Source organism: Eulemur rufifrons, chromosome 18 (assembly GCF_041146395.1).
Source record: "Eulemur rufifrons isolate Redbay chromosome 18, OSU_ERuf_1, whole genome shotgun sequence".
In the NCBI taxonomy this organism is placed as follows: domain Eukaryota; kingdom Metazoa; phylum Chordata; class Mammalia; order Primates; family Lemuridae; genus Eulemur; species Eulemur rufifrons.
Genome location: NC_091000.1, coordinates 64,704,046 through 64,722,877, shown reverse-complemented (window position 1 = coordinate 64,722,877; position 18,832 = coordinate 64,704,046). Strand labels below are relative to the sequence as shown.

Below are 18,832 nucleotides of genomic sequence, written 5' to 3'. Positions count from 1 at the left end.
GGTAAATAAAGCCAAAGTTAGAATTGGGTCTTTTCTCTGCTCCAGCATCTTGATTTTTGCCCTGGGGCTGGGGTGTGATACACCAGCATCTCCTCCCACATCTCCTGTGGAGAAGGTTGGCTCTGTGCTACCCTTTTTCATGAGCCAGGTTTTCAGGGCTCCAACCCTCTGGAGAGCTGTTGACACACAGACTGCTTGGCCCAGCCCCGCAGGGTTTCTGATTCTGTAGGTCTGGGGTGGGCCCGAGAACTTGCATCTCCTACAAAGGGCTGCGGTCCTGCTGCTCTTTGGGGTGGCTATGGAGGAGGGTCCCTGCCATGTCGGACCAGTTGGATCAGCCCCTCAGACAGCAGCAGGCTGTTGGGATTTCAGGCAGAGCCTCGTGGCTTCCCTCTGTCCTCCCTTGCCTGGCTGCGTCTAGAACACAAGAGTACAGAACATGAAGTGCCCCATTGCTTTACACAGCAAGGGTTGTGTTTCCAAACTCCTGCCTGGTGCAGTGAACCTTTTAGTCTGAGGTGGAAGTCCAGTCCTGTCTCTTGCCAGAGAGAGGAAGGCAGAGGTGAAGGTGGGAGGGGAGAGCTCCTGTTTCCCACAATACACAGGCGGAAGTGGAAGGCCGGGCGCAGAGCATCTGGAAGGGCAGCAGTGACTCAGGATGAGATTGTTAGAAGTCAAAGAACGTGACTAAGGGAGCGCATTTGTGCTCTGAAGCCCTGTGCCAGGAGTCACACATTTTCTCCAAAAGAAATTTAATAGGGTTTAGAAACTGGATTCAACTTTGCTCTGCCACTTAACAGGTCTAGGATCTTGGAGACAAGTGACGTAACCCCGCTAAACCTTGGTTTGTGGCTCTACAGTGGGAATAACTCTTACAGGGTTGTTACTGTGAGGATTTAATGAGACAGTGCACTTGGCATGTGACACACAGTGCTCAAAATTTGTTAGCTGTGATTGTTATTAAGTATGATGGCAGAGTTCGAGGTAAGTGTGTCCTGGAGTTTGGAACCAAGAGCCACGGGTCAGGAGAAATCAGGGAGGCATCATGTAGAAGATGGCCATGGGGTCGGGGGTAGAGTGCAGATGGCATTCTGGGGCAAGGAACTGAGCAGGGGACTGACTGGTGGGCTACAAGGCCAGAAGGGAAACTGAGGCCAGAGCGTGGAGAGCCTTGAATGACAGGTTAAAGAATCTGACTGTTTCCTACGGTCTTGAGGGACGGGAGTTGGGAGAGTGTTTGGGAGCTCAGCGCACAACCAAAGAGGAGGCCGACATACATGTCATGGGGCCTGGTGTTGCCACCCCCTTCACCTCCACACTTCGGTCTTGCATTTGCCAAGGGGTGTCTCCCCCACCTTTTCTCAGCACCCACCTCACCAGGGTAAGAAGACCCAGAGCTGGCTGGGTCTCATGGTGCCCAATTGTACATTGCCTGCTCAGATGCTGAGAGACACCACATGATACTCTGAGGTTCCATCTTACCAAAGCCTGTGCCAGCCGTGGGTGGGGGCAGTGACTTTCAGGGGTTGCTGCCCTATCCAAGGCATAGCCTGAATCCCAAGCCAAGAAACACATCAACTTCCTGGAACTCAAAGCCATCATCACAGCTGTCTCGGCCCTCAGAGCACATGTGAGGCTGTCCTTGTTTGAAGAGATGGTTTTGCCCTGATCTTTGCAGGCAGCAAAGAGAACAGGCGTGGCTCTGGTGGAACATCTAGCCTGGTTTGGTTCTGTCCCCAGCCTAGCCAAGATTCAGCCCATCCTACAAGAGATGCCTTTGCTGTTTGTCAAGCTCCCTAGTAGCTCAGGCCATTTTAGTATCTGAACTCCTCTTAACTAAACTCTTTTAGCTTGTCCTGGGTTGGCCTGGACTGGTCAGCTAAGCTCTTAGACACATGGATCATTGGTCCCAAGCATTTGTGGGCATTGTGGAGACTCAGCACTGTGTCCATCTCGGTTAAGTGTTGTAAAGTCCACTGTTCCAGAATCTCAGCCATCATCCTAGGCGTCTAAACTTACTCCATGTTTTTTCTAGGGCTCTTAGGCTTAGGACAGAGTTTATCTTGCACTCCAAGAACCCTCAGGTTTTTCAGAAGCTGGGGTACACCCTTTGTTTCTAGACCATCTTCTTTTTTATCTTTCATCTCTTCACTGCTATCTCCTTGGACCTGGAGACCAGCCCTTTAATCTTTTCTTTCTGGCTTTACATAGCTTTGTCCCTTATCTCCTCAGGGCTGGGGGCTGGGGCCTGGGGGTAGGCCTTACCCTCCCCCCTAGCCATCTCAGAGGAACTTCTGCCCTCTCCCAGTCTTCCTGTGGGAATGCAAATTCCGAAAGCCAGCATCCTCAACTCACACCCCAGGGTCCTAGCCTGTCACATTTCACCTATAGGAATCATCCTCTAGGGCGAAACTGCATCCAATCTTTCTTTTTTCCTTTTCTTTTCCTCTGAGGTGGTGGTGCTAGAGGTAAGGGGTATCTTGAAGTTTCTTGCAAGAATTGTCTTGTACTTTCCAAGTTCAGTGAATCCCTTAGGCCTAAGAGAACCCTAAACAAACAGGGTGGTGACTCTTGTTACTGTTGCTTAATTGCAAGACATTCTCAATATTCAAGTCATTTACACCCAAGGTCAAGAGGATGAAAGTTTCAAGGTCAAGTCTCTGAGCTTGGCCTTCTTGCTCTAAAAGGATCCCCCTTTCCCTGCTGTGTCCTGTGTGTTTCAGGGAAACTTCTTGGTGGACTTTGTTTGAATATCTTTTTTAAATGAGAGAAGGAAGCGAGTCTACATTTCAGTGGAAATCTTAGCTATAGTCTGGAAATTTTTTAATTCCAGAGACTTGTCTCTGACCCTGAAACATGTTTTTATTAATTATGGGTAGAACTATAGTTTACTATACTTTACTCTACTTTACTTACGTGGCGATCTTGGCAGTTTCTACAAAAAAAACCATGAGGTTACTGCTCTTTAGACTTTCTTCCTAATAAAAATTTGACATTAATTTGAAAATGCATAACTTTGCTTTTTTTTTTTTTTAAAAAACAGTATTTAATTTCACCTTAGGTATCTTTAGGGTTAGATGGGTGGGGATGATCTGTACATTTCTGAAAACTCCATGGGGATTTTAATAAAGTTGACTTGATGCATAGTTTAAAGGAGGGCAGGTCGTATATCAGGTAAAAAACAAGGATTCTTATCCTAGGGTGGGCAGTGTCTGTATGTTCATCCGATTCTCAAGGAGGGTCCTGCTGCAGGGAACACAGAGAACTACTGGGGTAGTCATAGGGTACTTCTGGGCTTAAGAGTCTCTGTGCCCATTCAGGGGCTGCGCCTGTGAGTTACTCCTTGTTTCCTGATACTTTATTTGAAATCCAAAGAACTTTTCAAAAGAGAAAGGCACCAAAGAAAAGATGGAGAATTGAAGCGTTGTGGTGAAGGTACTCGGAGAAAAACTGTCCTGGGATAATCAATGCAGAGTTTTTCCTGGTAGAAAGGGTTGGTGGGGTCTTCTCACCTCCAGCAGGCTGGTCTAGCTCCAGGGTTTGCCTGCAGAAGTGCTCAGTAACTGTGGACAAAGCAAGTAAGATTCAAAATGATCACCGTGCGGAGTGAATGGGTAGTTTGTCTCCAGACACTCCAAACGGGGCTAAAAGTGAGAAAATAGGCCAAATAGTTGTTTCTCGACAGGTGTTGTCTGTACGGGGTTTATGTTACTTCTTAAGTCTTCTCCCAGTTTTTCACTCCTCAGCTTAGCTGAGGGATGCTGTGTTCAGAGCCAGAGAGAATGTGGCTGAATGCCGTAGCTCTGGGAAATGCTACATTCTAGTTTTCTCCAGCTTTCTCCCAGGGCAGGGCTTTGCAGCCCTTGACACCCCAGAGCAGACTTTCTCAGAGTCTTGAAGGGCATATGTAATTGGAGATGTCTTCTGCATCTTCCCTACAGAAAAGAAGAGGTCTGTGTTTGGTTGGTCCTATTTGACATGCGTTACCAACACTTCCCCCCTCACTTGGGAAAAGATGTAATAATCTGTCCTTTACATTAAGGCACTGTTTAGTTGAATATTTCTTACTTTCTTCAGCTCTCTTCTTTTTCCCCCTGTGTTTCTGGTAGCATTGATTGCTGTCTTGCTTTTTCTCTTCCCATTAAATTGGCGGTCCATCGGCATCTGCTATGAGCACGCCATTAAGATGCTCCAAGCTCCACTCAAAGCCTGTGGTCCAAGCGGTCCTCATCTGGCGTTGCCCTTAACATTGTGGGAGTGTGCTTGGGGGCAGGGGGGTTCCTGTCCAAGGCACACTCAGCTCCAGTGGCTCTTGCTTAGATGCTAATGGAACAGCTCTGGGTGGAATCGGCCTAGAGCCAGCAGCTTGCTTATAATTGCAGGCAGGAGATGGGAAAGGTTCTCTTGTCCTAATTTTTGACTCCCAGTGATGTTGAGTAGTGGATCATTTCTGGTCTTAACCTCTTTTTAATGTCACCCTTTTTTGTTTTTGTAGGTTGCTCCTACTCTGTGCTCCAAGAGTGGTGGCTCTGAGGTGTGACCCTGCCCACGTCTGGGCCCAGCTAGTGCCAGCTCCTCAGTAAGGAGGGCAGCTTGAAAACACAAAGAAAGCAGGTCAGTGAAACTTTATTGACTTTCCTGAGTCACAGTAACGTTGAATGTTGAGTTTCCTGTGCCCTCCCCACATACCCTTTGAGTTGTCCTTCCTCTTTTCCAGGTCCTCCTGAGGCTCTGGTGCAAAATCGTGTTGAAATTATAACTGTAACTTGCTGGTTCTTCTTGATCTGATGGGCCTGAGATGTGGGATGAGAAATCTGAGAAAGGATGCTGAGGGCTTGTCTCACAGGAAGCAACAGTGCAGACTCCTCACTCCTTTCTTCTCTCTCCCTCCCTCCCCTCAAGTCCAGACCCTGTGTGTTAAAAACCGGAACTCTAGCCAGTCCACTTGGCGGGGTTGTTCATGTCTGTGTCTCGGGAACTTCATCTGGGTTCCAGTCCTCTCTGATTCCAGTTGAGAGGATTGTATTAAAACAGAGACAGTAATTTTTGTTTTTGTTTTTAATTTAATTTTTTAATTATCATCATTGTTATTATTTTGCGTGTGAGGTGATGTCAGGGAGAGGAAGTGGTGCAGAGGAGAGAATGAAAATTCTAGGATTGTAAATATTCAGAAAGAAAAATGTGCTTTGTGAATAGACCTTAAACAGTTAAACTATCTTTCATTCCCTGAGGTTGAGAATCAGAGGGTTTAGGTTTGTTGGTTTGAGCTGTTCTTCGGGTACAGTCTGGGGTGGGGCATGGGGCAGGTAGGATCCACTAATACTGGCCAACTTGCTCTGGTTAAATTATCACGTAGATGAGCCTTTGTGTTACGGTGGATTTTTTTTTTCTAACATAGAACAATGAGCGGCATTGTGCATTGCACCAGCTTCTCCTTCTGCCCTGCTCTGTGGTACCAAAGGGAGAACCCAAATGTAAGACACAGGAACAAACTGGAGTACAATCTTTTCACAGCCCAAGGGGCTGGTTGTTGGTTGCTTCTGAAACAGCTTCTCGGGGATGAGTCCAATGACTCTCCTGCTTTTCAAACAGTAAAGCCAGGAATTTCATTTTGTTAATTACATTTTCAGGTCAGAGCTGAGAAGTATATCTATTTTTAAAAAATGCTATTTACTTACATTTAAAATAGGAAAAGGAAGTAAATGTAGGTGATCTGGATGTCATCAATGGGTAGTGTCACACTTTACACTTTATTCCCAAGGAGGAAATACATTTAGTAAATGTCTTCCTGTCCAGACAAAATGGGAAACTAGCTTGCATGACTTTTCCCCTTTTCAAGTGGGATAAGCCCTTGTAACTTTCAGCTCTTATGTTAGTTAGCTGTAGTGACTACTGCTAGGCATTCTGTTTATTTAAGAAACTTTGGTAGCTTGCAGGAATTCTTACTGGCAATTTGGCTCTGTTTAGTGAATATATTTTTGTCAATTTGCCTATTGCTTATTTCTCTCCTTCCCTGTTCCTTTACTGATCAATAGAATTAGTGTATATTTTTTGTAACTTAAAATTTTACATTTAGTCCTAAAGGTATTTAACCTGTTCCCAGATTTAAGTAAACTCCACTACATTTTTCTTTTCTAAATGTAGTAATAGGACAAAAATGAGATCTTCTTCAAAACTCTTAGTATAAATTGGTAGAAACGTTCATTTTCTTTTTACTGACATAGCAATAATAGTAAAGATAGATTTCTAGCCAGTTATTTCATAGTTTTCTGTGTATTAAAATTATGGGATATTAAAATTAAGAGATATTTAAAAGAATGAGGTTAATTCAGTATTGAAGATATCCATTTATGAATCAAATTCATAATTACATACTGATTGATTACAAAAATTCTAGGGAACTGATGATACTTCTGTTAGCAATACATTAAGAAAGAAAAGAGGATTTGTTTGTACACACTCGTATGTATACACTGTGTCTGCGTGTTTTTTTTCCTCAAGAGAAATCACCCACATAAACTTTCAAAGACAGTTAAAAACAGGAAGTTTAAAGTATGATTTTTAATAAATTTAAATGATCTGCTAGCATGGGGAGACCTCATGGAAAGACAACAGTTTGGGTTTTTTTTTCTTTAATTTTGGCCACAGCTTTCATCTCATTGTCAGGAAAGATGGAAATAAGACTGGCTTAGTCATTGTAAATTGTATTCTTCTGTAGTTAGACCTTTTCCCTGCCGTTTGGAAAGCCATTTGGTTCATGAGGAAGACACATTTTGTCTCTCGAAAAGTACTATTCCTAAGATTCTCTTTGGCCCTTTTGGTAGGATTTCAGGTGGGTACTTCTCAGCTGCCGGAAGCATTATTATAAAGGCCTCCCCTCAGACATTGCTTACGTTGCAGCTGGAAGGCTGCATGTTAGTAGCTGCTGTGGGTGTTGCTGTTTGTCATAACCTGGGTTCCATCCCCTAAAGTTGGAGGAGGAAACCACAAAAAATCATGTTCTCTCTTGTGTTGTTTCTGTGCATTCTCTTTACAGCTGAGATGATGAGCGTGGTCTTTGGCGGTTGTTGTGGACTTGTAGAATTTATTAACACACACACTAGGATAATAGGATATTAAGATAATTTAAATATCACTTTTAGGCCTTCAGCTATAGAGTATCTTCCCAGATAAAATGAGGAAAACAGTTTATGGACTTCTTACCTACTGGCTACAGTACTTCTAGTTAATTTTGACATGGCCGTAGTTTCCCCTGTCCCAGTGAGTTCTCTTGTTGGCTTGGAAGGTTCCTTTTCGTGTTACCAGCTTTATTTTAGGTTTGACACGATACCTTCCAGACTTTGAGCCTTGCGTGAATGCCTGAACTGTTTGTTTTTGGTCAGTGTTAGGTGAAGGCACGAGGGGGTGGGGCGGGGTGGGGGGGGGCAGGTGGAGCCTGAGAGCTCTCCAGAGGGACTGGGGCAAGGTGTGAAAGAAAATTTGATGTATGTGGATAAATTTGAGCTTCAAAAAGTAAAATACTGCACAGTCTTTTTGGCCGTTGGGAATGAGTGTGGCAGCACTGTAAGGTCATAGGTCAAGGTTGAAAACTACTGAGTGTGGTTTGGGAAGAGAAAAAAAGACTTAGACATTGCCTCTCATTTGTGCTTTTCATATTTTCATGAATATAGTGGTCTGAGATTACACTAAGTGAAAAGATGTTCACTGAACCTTTTTTTTTTCTTTCTTTTTTTACCTTTGCTTGCCTTCCAGTGTCCACGAGTGGTACCGAGAGAAAGAAAAACAAGTCAACACAGACTCATTTCCTACCCCATGTGGATATCAGCTATCACACTATCACGGGGGGAAATTTCATAGTATACCAGTTGGGGCAGAAAATGGAGGTAATTAGCAGTCTGTGGGGGGATCTTTCCATTTCCTGGGGTATATTACCTACCTGTATTTTTTTAAGAAATGGCTTTTTTTTTTTGGCCGGGCGCGGTGGCTCACGCCTGTAATCCTAGCACTCTGGGAGGCCGAGGTGGACAGATCGTTTGAGCTCAGGAGTTTGAGACCAGCCTGAGCAAGAGCGAGACCCCATCTCTACTAAAAAATAGAAAGAAATTATATGGACAGCTAAAAATATATATAGAAAAAATTAGCCGGGCATGGTGGCACATGCCTGTAGTCCCAGCTACTCGGGAGGCTGAGACAGGAGGATCGCTTGAGCCCAGGAGTTTGAGGTTGCTGTGAGCTAGGCTGACGCCATGGCACTCACTCTAGCCTGGGCAACAGAGTGAGACTCTGTCTCAAAAAAAAAAAAAAAAAAAAAAAAAGAAATGGCTTTTTATATGTCAGTTTGAAATTTGGTTGTAATTCTGATAAGGTTGGCTTCTCAAATCTCTTATAATATTCAGGCTTCCCAGTAAAATCACTGTATCGCAGCAGTGGAGTTAAATGAAACCTGAAGTTTCTCATCAGTACTTTTAGGTCTAGAACCTTCGTGGAGTAGTAAATGAACACAAGTTCTTGGGAGGATGCTGGCTAGGGGGCAACTCCCTGGGTTTCTTAAGTGTTGGCTTGGCTTTTCCCACCTCTGCCTAACAAAGCTTAGGAACGGCAGAGAAACCTGCCTCCTATACCTTTGAGTGCTGCTGGCGACATACACTCAGAAAGGAAGCAAGGTTATCAGTTAGTCTTTGCTATGCCAAGACTTCCTTTAGTTGAAAGCTTCAATCATTCTGGGCATGAACTGAAGAAGGAGGGTGTTGGACGTTGTTGTCCTGAGTTACAGTTAGAGAAGCTATGGCCAGCGCCCCCTGGCTATAACAGAAACCTAAACTTCCCATGATCACATCAGCAATTTCTCATTTTCAGTTTTATGGCAGAGGCTTCTTAGAAGCTTAAAGCCCTGACCCAATGATGTCAAGTTCGCCTGTTGGCTTGGAAGGTTCAGACCTGTCTTCCATCAATACCATGATGTCAGCGGTAATGAGCGTAGGGAAGGTCGCTGAGAATGGCGGGAGCCCGCAGAGCATCAGGTCCTCTGCGAAGCCTCCAGGACCAAATCGGATTGGCAGAAGGAACCAGGTAAGCATTTATGCTCCAGGTGGTGACATTTGGTGGGTTCGGTCTATGAGAACATCAAGAAATGTTCCCCAGCTTCCTAAGACAAAACTTTGGAAGTGTTCAGAATGAAACAAAGATACCCAGAGGCCTTCATAATTTTTCAAGAGCAAATTTTACACAGCTTATGTCATTTTCCTTTGATGGAGAAAATTTTCTTTGCCGTGGGGTCAATGTTGGTGAAAGCGCCCTTATTCCTGGCCCATCATTTGATTTGAATGCAAGCTTTCTTCACATGATGGCCACAGCAGAGAGTGTGACCGATTCCTCTGCTGGCATGTGGTTTGTTCCCTTTTTCACACAGCTGCTTAATTGGCCTTTCAAAGCCACCTTCTTAATATCTTTTTTTTTAATTGTCTTCAGATTCGGTAGCAAATTAGTACTGTTTGTGCTGGGGCTGCTGTTCAGCTTTCCATCCTCGAAAAAGCACAGATTTTGGCTCCAAAGAATTCCACTTAAGACACTATTAATATTTAGTCTTGTTCAATTTTCAGTGTGCATCAGATCAGGGGACATAAGAAAGAGTAAATAAGTGGGATTGGGAAGGATTAATGGTATCATAAAAGTTCATGTCTCCTCTGTTGGGAAAGATGAATCTTGAATGTACACATGGGCACTTTGGAAAAGTTTTTGCTATCTTGATGGCAACATGTTCAACATAGGGTAGGTTAAGGCGGGAAGTAGAGGCTGAATAATTCTCATTTTTGCTCTGAATCCATAGAATGTGAGTTGACTTCTTCATGTTTAATTTTTGGTTTAACTGATTTAATGGGGCTGCACTAAACCTGGGAGAGAGATGTTCTGAGTTTGTCTAGGAACCGGGGATGGACAAGAAAGTAAACTTGCTGGGCTTTTGTGAATATATTTTCTTTTTTATTAATAATCCTACTGTGACTATCCTTATACAGAATTCTGTGAGTACGCAACTGTGATGGTTTTCTATAAATTCTTAGAAGTAGAACATTAATTAAGGTTTTTGATAACAACTTGCCCTCCAGGAGAAATTTCACCAACCCAAAACCCCACTCCTCCAGTGTGTGGGAGTGTGCGTGTCTCCACACCTTGCTCGAGGCTGAGAACTGGGCAGCGTTCTGTGATGCTGTAGGAGCATTGATGCTTTTTTCTTTCTTTTTTTCCTTGTCTCCCTATGCCTCTCTTCTATGGGTGCCTGAGAAAATACTCAGCTTGTGTGACTGTGGCCTGAGTCGAGAAGGAGCGCTAGCTCTGGGAAGAAAAGGTTTATTTCCACTCTCATGTGACCATCTGTCTATTCATCTATCCATCCATCTCTCCACCCATCAAACAATATATACCCAGCTCCTGTGTTCAGCTGGCCACTGTGTCTGGTGCCAGGGATTTTGGGATGAATAAGATAGTCAAGGTCAGAATCCTCCTCATCTTTCTCTGCTTTACCAGGAATAAGTGGAGTAATAGGGAAGAGCTTTCCCTTAAATAACACAGAGTTGGCCCAAGTCCAGGCTGTAGTTTGGATTTGATAGTTAGGGCCCTGGAGGACGCCCACGGCACCTCCCATGCCTGCATGCTCAGTGGAGGTTGCCTCTCCAGGTGTGAGGCTGCAACTGTGCAGGTGTAACTGGACCTCTCCCGTCCCCCTCCTTTCTCCTCCAGGGATCTGGTGCTCTGGCTTCATTTTTGAAAGGGATGTCTGAACCAGAGATAGCCTGGTAAATACAGTGCTTAATCTAAAAAAACAACACAGTGAGGAGAAAGTTCGGGAAGCAGGAAGCGTCTTCCTTACCTGGAGTCTGGAGGGGGAGGGCTAAGAGAGCGAGCCTAGGGAAAGTCCCATCGGTAGGAGCTCAGAGTTCCAGGACAGATTAGCCCCAGCCGGATGCTGACAAGGGTGCCAGATTGTTTCATTATGGAATGGTTAGTTATCACATTAGCTGCTAATTTTATCTTTCAGCTCAGGAAGTGTGCTCCTCCACCAGCAAGGCTGCAATAACTGGATCCAGAAATCTCCAGTAGGGCCTCTCTTGCAGCATCACAATGCTCTCTTTTCTTTTAAAATTTGGTTTGTTTTAAAATATTAAATCTGAGCCCACAGACCTCCTTCCAGACCCCCTTGGATTTTGTGGACCTGTATTACAGCCTCTAGTGCCAATTACAGGGCCAGCCTCAGAGGTTTGGGTGCCAGTTAATGATCAACCCCAGTGTCAATACCAGTCAGCCCACCAGTTGCACAGTTTGTCTGGTGTCTACTTCAAGGTGAACACAAGATGAATTTTTAAAAAAATTTGTCTCCTCAAGGGGCTGGTCCCTTGGAGTTTTTTAGATATATTTACATTCTACTGGTGAATCTTTTTTCAACATTTAAAAAAATATATATGTATTATTAGCTGGGTGCAGTGGTACACACCTGTAATCCCAGCTAGGGAAGCTGAGGCAGGAAGATTGCTTGAGCCTAGGAATTCGAGACCAGCCTGGGCAACATAGTGAGACACCTGTCTCTTTAAAAAAAAAAAAAAAATATATATATATATATGTGTGTGTGTGTGTGTGTGTGTATGTATATATATATAAATTGCTGATCTAATAATTTAAAAATAATGCCTCCCAGAGTTTGAACTCTACCCCAACTTTTGGCCTTGCCATCAGACATCCCTCATTATTATAGCGAGTGCTCTTATTTTGTTGCTGTTGCTTTTAATTTTGTTTTTCCCTGTGAGGTCTTTGGCTAGCTCGATTCTGTCTATAGTTGTAGAACTGGGCTGAGAAGGTGTAACAACCCCCTCGCCCCCGAACAATTATACCTCTGAAAGGACTAGAAGTATGTAAGCAGCTAGGTGAGACTGGGAATGTTTGTTTTTTTACTGCCTCCGGTATTCAACTTGTGTAGAATTCATATCCTTAATTGTTTTTAATTTTAGAGTGAGAAGATGTGTGGAGTACCTAGTTCTCAAACCCAGTTCCACAGATTAGGAAAAGGTTCCTATCGCTTAGAGTGAGACTTGCTAGTCTTTGAAGAGGCATAAGAGAGGAGGTTGCTACAAACTAGAAGCCATCAAGCTTCCACTCCACCCGTCTGGTTTATGGCGCCATTTGTGTTTATAGTCTTCCGGGTGACTTTTATTTTCATCATCTCTCATGAGCAACCACAAGGGTGTTTCCTTTCTGTGCCTTGGGGTTAATCCATTTTTGGGTTATACTTTATATAGCATAGTGGTTTAGGGCACGGGCTGTGAGCATCTGGCCTGAGTTTTAATGCTGTGTCTATTACTTAATAGTTCTCCAACTTGGAGCAGTTTACTTGTCTCTCCACACCCCAGTTTTCTCGTCCAGAAAATGGGATTCATAATGGTGGCTGTGCTTAATGGTTGTGAAAAAAAAACCTGACATTTCTGTATATACAGATTTTAGAACATAGTAAGTGCTCAATAATTGGTATTATTTACAAGGAACAGAAACTTATTTAAGTGCATACAAGTGAAAAGAGATCTGTTGAAAGATGCCCGAGGACAGAAGTGACCTATAGCCTGGACAGAGCATCTAGCCCCAGAGTCAGTGTCCTCCTTCCCACCACATCCCAGGCTACCTAGTCTCCTACTGTCTTCTCCAGCTGCTTTCTCATGGCTTAGGCTTGCCAAGGTGCTGGGCCCCAGCCCCAACTCTACTTGAACCCTCAATTCAAGTGCTTGTGATCACCTAACTTAGTAACATAGTCATCCCTGAATCTGGGCACAGTTTAGCATCTTTGGGGGAGCTTTTGAGACAAACAGATTTCTGCGGTTTGATTCCCCCTTCCTTCATGATTCTGATTCAGCATGTTGAGAATCTGGTCTAGAAGTGTGTATTTCAAAAAGCTGATCTTTAGAAACCCACTGATACTAGTCCCTGAGCATCCCAGTTGTAGATTCCTGGGAGAGACGTCCAACTCTGGGTCCAGCTAGTTTGGGAAATGAGAACAGGGACCCGTGGTGCTTAGCAACTGTGCGGATGAGGAGTCAATGATGGGCACGTCCTAGCAACTCTCCAGGAATTATTTGGAAAGAGGAGCTGTCACATAGGACTGGTGAAGGAGGCTGGCCTTCTCCTTAAAAAGGTGAAGCATACTGCTTGAAGGAAGCTTGTCCTGTGTGTTTTGAGGGAGCATAAAATGAGCCACCTCAGCAAGTAGTGAGCTGGTTTTTTGTCACCCTCTGTGATGTCTTCCCTTTGGGTTGTCATTCTTATCAAGGTCTTCAAAAGGGACCGCATTCTTCTTACCATTATATTTTTAGTTATTTTTTGTGATTAGTGTCGAGCAGATGCCAGCATTGGGCAGAGGAGCCATGTCATGCCCATTGGGTACACAGCTGGGTGCTGGGGGCTTCCGCTATTGCTAGGGTGGGTTTCTCTGATGAGAACCTCATTACCTCTTCAGGGCCTTGAAAGCCACTGCTTGGAGCCTGGATGAGACTTAAGTAGAAACATATTCCCTTTCAGCTCTTTCTTGACCTGACAGTTAATTTTTTGCCATGACAGACGATTAATTAAATGGTGTCCGTGTAATAAGAATGCTAACATTTATTGAGCACTTACTATGAACCAGGCACTGTTCTAGTGCTTTGCATGTGTTAATTAATTTAATCCGTATCACAGCATGCTGTGGTAGATGGTGGTTTTTCCCATTTTACAAATGAGGAAACTGAGGGCAGACAGGACAGTGACCTGCCCAGGCTCACACCTGGGCAGGCTCCAGAGCCCGTGCTCTCAGCCAGTCAGACACAGGTGCTTGTTACAGAAAGCAAAGGCACTAGTTCACTGTGATTTGAAATTTATCTTCCTTTTAATTTCTCATTTTAGGAAACGAAAGAGGAGAAGTCTTCCTATAACTGCCCCCTGTGTGAAAAGATTTGCACTACCCAGCACCAGCTGACTATGCACATTCGCCAGGTGGGCAGACACTTTTCTATTTTTGTTTGAAGTTATTCTTCATTAATGGAGGGCGCAGTGATGGATTTTAACAGATGAGTTGTGGCTGTGCTTAATTTAGATTTAGTGTCTTACTAGTTTTGAGGGGTGGCCGTGGCAATGATTTTTGTGTGTTTTCGTGTTACTGTCACAAAGCACCAGGTCAACAAAGAATACCTTTTCGGAATTTAACAAACATCTAGTGAACTGACCACCCATATAACAGAAGACTTTTCATTGTGTGTGGCTTGTCAGTATGAACCAAATCCCTTACAACATAATGAGATTATAGGTGCGACCCCTCTTCTTTTATGTTGGTATAAACTTATGTTATGCTGCAGGGAATTTCTTGATTTGGGATCTTTTTTGGCTTTTCTCCTTAATTACGAGATTTCTCCTTCTTCCCCTCCTTCAGTGGCTGATTCATGACAGAATATTGATGAACGCTGAAGGATTGATGATCTGTTAAAATCATAACAGAGTACTGAGTAATAACATCAAGTTACTAAAGTAACTTGGGTTTGGATAGAAATGTTCCTTCTTACCATACTTCAGATGCCAACTCTCGACTCTATGCAGGTTTCAGTTCTCTTTCTCTGACAGCAGGCCCGAGTCATCAAATTTGAAGAAGGGATGTTGACTCTTAATGTGAGGATGGAATTTTACATACTTGCTTCATTGTTGAGAGTCCTGCTCTTAGGAGTTAACATGTGTGGTCGGTTAATCTACGTACGTTTCAAGGAAAGACCTTGCAAAGACCCCACTTCTCTCTGAGCCTTACAATAGAAGTATTTTCAAAACAGGAACATGAGAGTGGAAGAAGATTATACAAAATATTTATTTGCCTGTGTTCCTGATACATTTTGGCCCTTCAGGAAGACATTTAAAATGAAACAAAAAAAATAGCCAAGGAACTTCACTGTTTTTTTTTGTTTGTTTTGTTTTTTTTAAAATGAAACTCTGGATCTGCATTTCCTAATAGCCGTGTTTTTGACCCACCTTCTTAAGTGACCACTGCCATAATTGCTCTCTGCAGCACAACACGGACACTGGAGGAGCTGACCACTCGTGCAGCATCTGTGGGAAGTCACTGAGCTCGGCCAGCTCCCTGGACCGCCACATGCTGGTGCACTCTGGCGAGAGGCCTTACAAGTGCACTGTGTGTGGCCAGTCGTTTACCACCAATGGGAACATGCACAGGTGGGTGAGCGTGCCCTTTGCCTGCGCAGCTGGCTGGTATCTGGAGGTCGACAGTCAGTACGGTGGCCTCTGAGCCATCATAGGACTTGCCTAAAGGCACAGAGAATTCTTGAGTTCTGTTCACTCTATGGAAAAGCCAGAGATGGTTTTGTTTGCCTGTGCGTACTATCTGCAGGATATTAGAGGTGCCTGATCATGGAGGACAGAAGTACCTGGGCTAGGTCTGTGGCTCTTTAGGGTTTTTTGGGATAAAACACAGAGTCATTGTCCCTCTGCCAATTGGAGTTTGTTTGTTTGGGTGCCAGAGGTGGACAGCTTATCACATCCAAGGAGCCCTCAGGGAGTAACATTTATGTAATTTTGCCCTCTTAAAAATATTTGCATATGCCTACCAGGTTCCCGCAGATGTTTTCCTTGCAAAAAAATTTCTGGAACCTTTTAATAAATAGGTGTCCTGGTCCTAGAGCTTCAGGGTATAAGCTAGGATAAAATGAAGAAAAAGAAAATGTGATAAATGTTAAGAAATTACTTTCTGAAAGAGAAAGTGCTCACTAAGAGGTGGAAAAGAGCACAGTGGTGGGCATATTAAAATTCTGTGAGATGAACCAATAGAAAATACACTTTATAGAGTGATTGTATATATTTTGAAGGGTTGGAACAGAAAGAATTTTTGGATGCTGACTTTTTTTTACATAAACATTTTAGGAAGATGAAAATTCTAGGAAAAAGGAAAAAAAGGCATTCCAAATTTCTCCTTCTCAGAGAATTAGACTATTTCTATTTTTTCATATTTCTGTCTAGTCATTATCATGCTTTCTTTAAAATGTTGAATAAAATTTTTTACACATTTATTTTAAAAGAAAACCTTATGTAACTGTTACAAAATTGATACGCTAGTTACATTTGGTTATATATAAATGCTAAAATGAGATGGGTCAGTTTATTCTACCTAAAAATCATTTTATGTGCCATTGATAGTACACTTGAGACCTACTGGTACAGTGGTAAGTTTCTTTATTTGGGAATTAGACCCCGAATTCAAGTTTCAGCTACTACTTGTAAATTTCGTATCCTTGAGCATGTTACTTAACTTCTTTGTACCTCAGTTTCCTTGCCTTTAAGATGAGATTTTTTAATAGTGTCTACTTCATTGGATTAGGAGAGGGATTAGGCGATAATGAGTTTTGCACACAGTTTCTGGTATAAAGTAAGCACTCAATAAATGTTATTTATTGTTATTTTCATTTCTAAGTAATGCTGCAATAATTTAAAGGCTGTGGATTTCTCAGTCCAAACTCCTAAACATGGGGTAGAGTATGACTTCATAAAAGGTTATGAATATTTTAAGAATTAAAAAATTTTTTAAGAGACAGGGTCTCACTATGTTGCCCAGGCTGGTCTCAACTCCTAGGCTTGAGTGGTCCTCCTGCCTTAGCCTCCCCAGTAGCTGGAACTATAGGCCTGAGGAAATAGTTTGAGAATTTTTACAAAATGTTTTGCTTTTTTTTCCTCTCTCATAAATTTCATAAATGGGTTTTTCTGTTTGCCCCTGATCTCCTCCTAGGAGTGTTTTTGGATGCAAAGAAGGTATTGAACAGTGTCGTTTTTTAATATGATATTTTGCATTTTAGCCTTTTGATTTTTTACCACTAAATTGGCCTGTTGGTATCATTTTGCCTTCTGTTTAGGCCTGCTCTTCCTACCCTCCACTCCTCACAAAAAGTCCTTTGTATTTTGTGTATTTACCCTTTTCAAAATCTGGTCCTGGAGGTATTGTCTGTTCCACCTGTGAGTGGTTTCCCCACTTTTTCCTACTGAGCTCCCAACTCATTGGAACTCCCCATGGGCCACCAGCTCTAAGTTAGAGGGGCGGTGGTTCATTAGTGAGGAGAAGGACCTTGTTGCTGTTTTGGCCCTGGCCGTTGACCATTTGTGATCCTCCTTGAGACCTTTCTGGTCTTAGGCCCAATCCATCAGTCCTAATTTGCATAATTTCCACTTTGAAACAATGTCTGTGATTGAACATATAAACAACCATGTTAAACACACCTGTGAAAGCCATAGTTCCTGTCTCCCATAGTGATGTATCTGGCAGTGCACTTCACAAGTAGTTATCACTGAGGCTCTGGCGCCCTGGGTATCATCAGGCACCTGGGCTACGCACTTGCCATTTATTTTATTTTACATCTTAATTGAGATATAGTTTATATACCATACATTTCACACATGTAACATGTACAATTCAATGGGTTTTAGTTTCTTTTTTATTGCCAAATAATAGTTCATTGTATGGATATACCATGTTTTATTTATCTCTTCATCTGTTGATAAGACATTTGGGTTATTTCCATGTTTTGGTAATTATGAAAAATGCTGCTGTGAACATTCTTGTACAACTTTTTGTGTGGACATGCTTTTTATTTTTCTTGGTAGACACTTAGGAATGGAATTGCTGGGTCAGGTGGTAACTCCATATTTAATGTTTCAAGGAATTGCCAAACTGTTTTCCAAAGTGGGCTGCACCATTGTACGTTCCCACCAGTAACTCACGAGGGTTCTAGTTTCTGTCCTTGCCAACACTTGTTACTTCTGTCTTTTTCAGTGAAGCCACTCTAGTAAGTATGAAGTGGTATCGCATGAGTTTCATAGTTTTAGTTCTTACATTTAAGTTTATGATCTATTTTGAGTTAGTATTTGTGTATAGTGCAAGGAAGGGCTCCAGTTTAGTGTTTTGCACCATTTGTTGAAAAGATTGTTCTTTCCCCATTGAATTATCTTACCACAATTGTCAAAAATTCAGTTGACCATAAATGCAAGGGTTTATTTCTGTACTGTCAGTTATGTTCCATTGATCTATATATCTCTCCTGAGACCAGCACCACACTGTATTGATTACTACAGCTTTTTGGTAAGTTTTAAAATCAGGAAGTATGAGTCTTTCAAATTAGATCTTTCTCAAAATCATTTTAGCTATTCTATTACTAGGTTGCATTAATTTTTATATGAATACCAGGATGAGCTTGTCAATTTTTGCAAAAAATGCAACTAGCTGGGATAATTATAGGGATTGTATTCAGTCTGTAGATCAATTTGAGGGATATTGCCATTTTAACAATATTAAGCCTTTAGATCTATGAACATAGGATTTTTTTTTTTTTTTTTTTAGACAGAGTCTTGCTCTGTTGCCCGGGCTAGAGTGAGTGCCATGGCGTCAGCCTAGCTCACAGCAACCTCAAACTCCTGGGCTCAAGCAATCCTACTGCCTCAGCCTCCCAAGTAGCTGGGACTACAGGCATGTGCCACCATGCCCGGCTCATTTTTTTTCTATATATATTTTTAGTTGTCCATATAATTTCTTTCTATTTTTAGTAGAGACGGGGTCTCGCTCTTGCTCAGGCTGGTCTCGAACTCCTGACCTCCAGCGATCCACCCGCCTCGGCCTCCCAGAGTGCTAGGATTACAGGCGTGAGCCACCGCGCCCGGCCAACATAGGATGTTTTTTCATTTAAGTCTTCCTGAATTTTTCAACAGTGTCTCATAGTTTTCAGAGGACAAGTTTTACGTTTATTTTGTTAAATCTATTCCTAAGTATTTTATTCTTTTCCATACTATT

General features: G+C 42.8%; 1 protein-coding gene across 8 annotated transcripts in view; it reads left to right on the top strand.

The window, feature by feature from the left end:
- Positions 1–18,832, top strand: part of RREB1 (ras responsive element binding protein 1) — a 177,136-nt gene that overhangs the window by 100,843 nt on the left and 57,461 nt on the right. For 7 of the 8 annotated variants that reach the window (XM_069493447.1, XM_069493446.1, XM_069493451.1 and 4 more), the window contains exons 2-6: positions 4,496–4,614; positions 7,753–7,883; positions 8,857–9,069; positions 13,912–14,001; positions 15,056–15,219. In XM_069493447.1, the coding sequence (XP_069349548.1) occupies positions 8,899–9,069; positions 13,912–14,001; positions 15,056–15,219 (425 nt within the window). In that variant the 5' untranslated portion in view covers positions 4,496–4,614; positions 7,753–7,883; positions 8,857–8,898. Of the gene's footprint in view, positions 1–4,495; positions 4,615–7,752; positions 7,884–8,856; positions 9,070–10,359; positions 10,487–13,911; positions 14,002–15,055; positions 15,220–18,832 lie in introns of those variants that run through there. The other variant, XM_069493450.1, reaches the window with a different exon arrangement.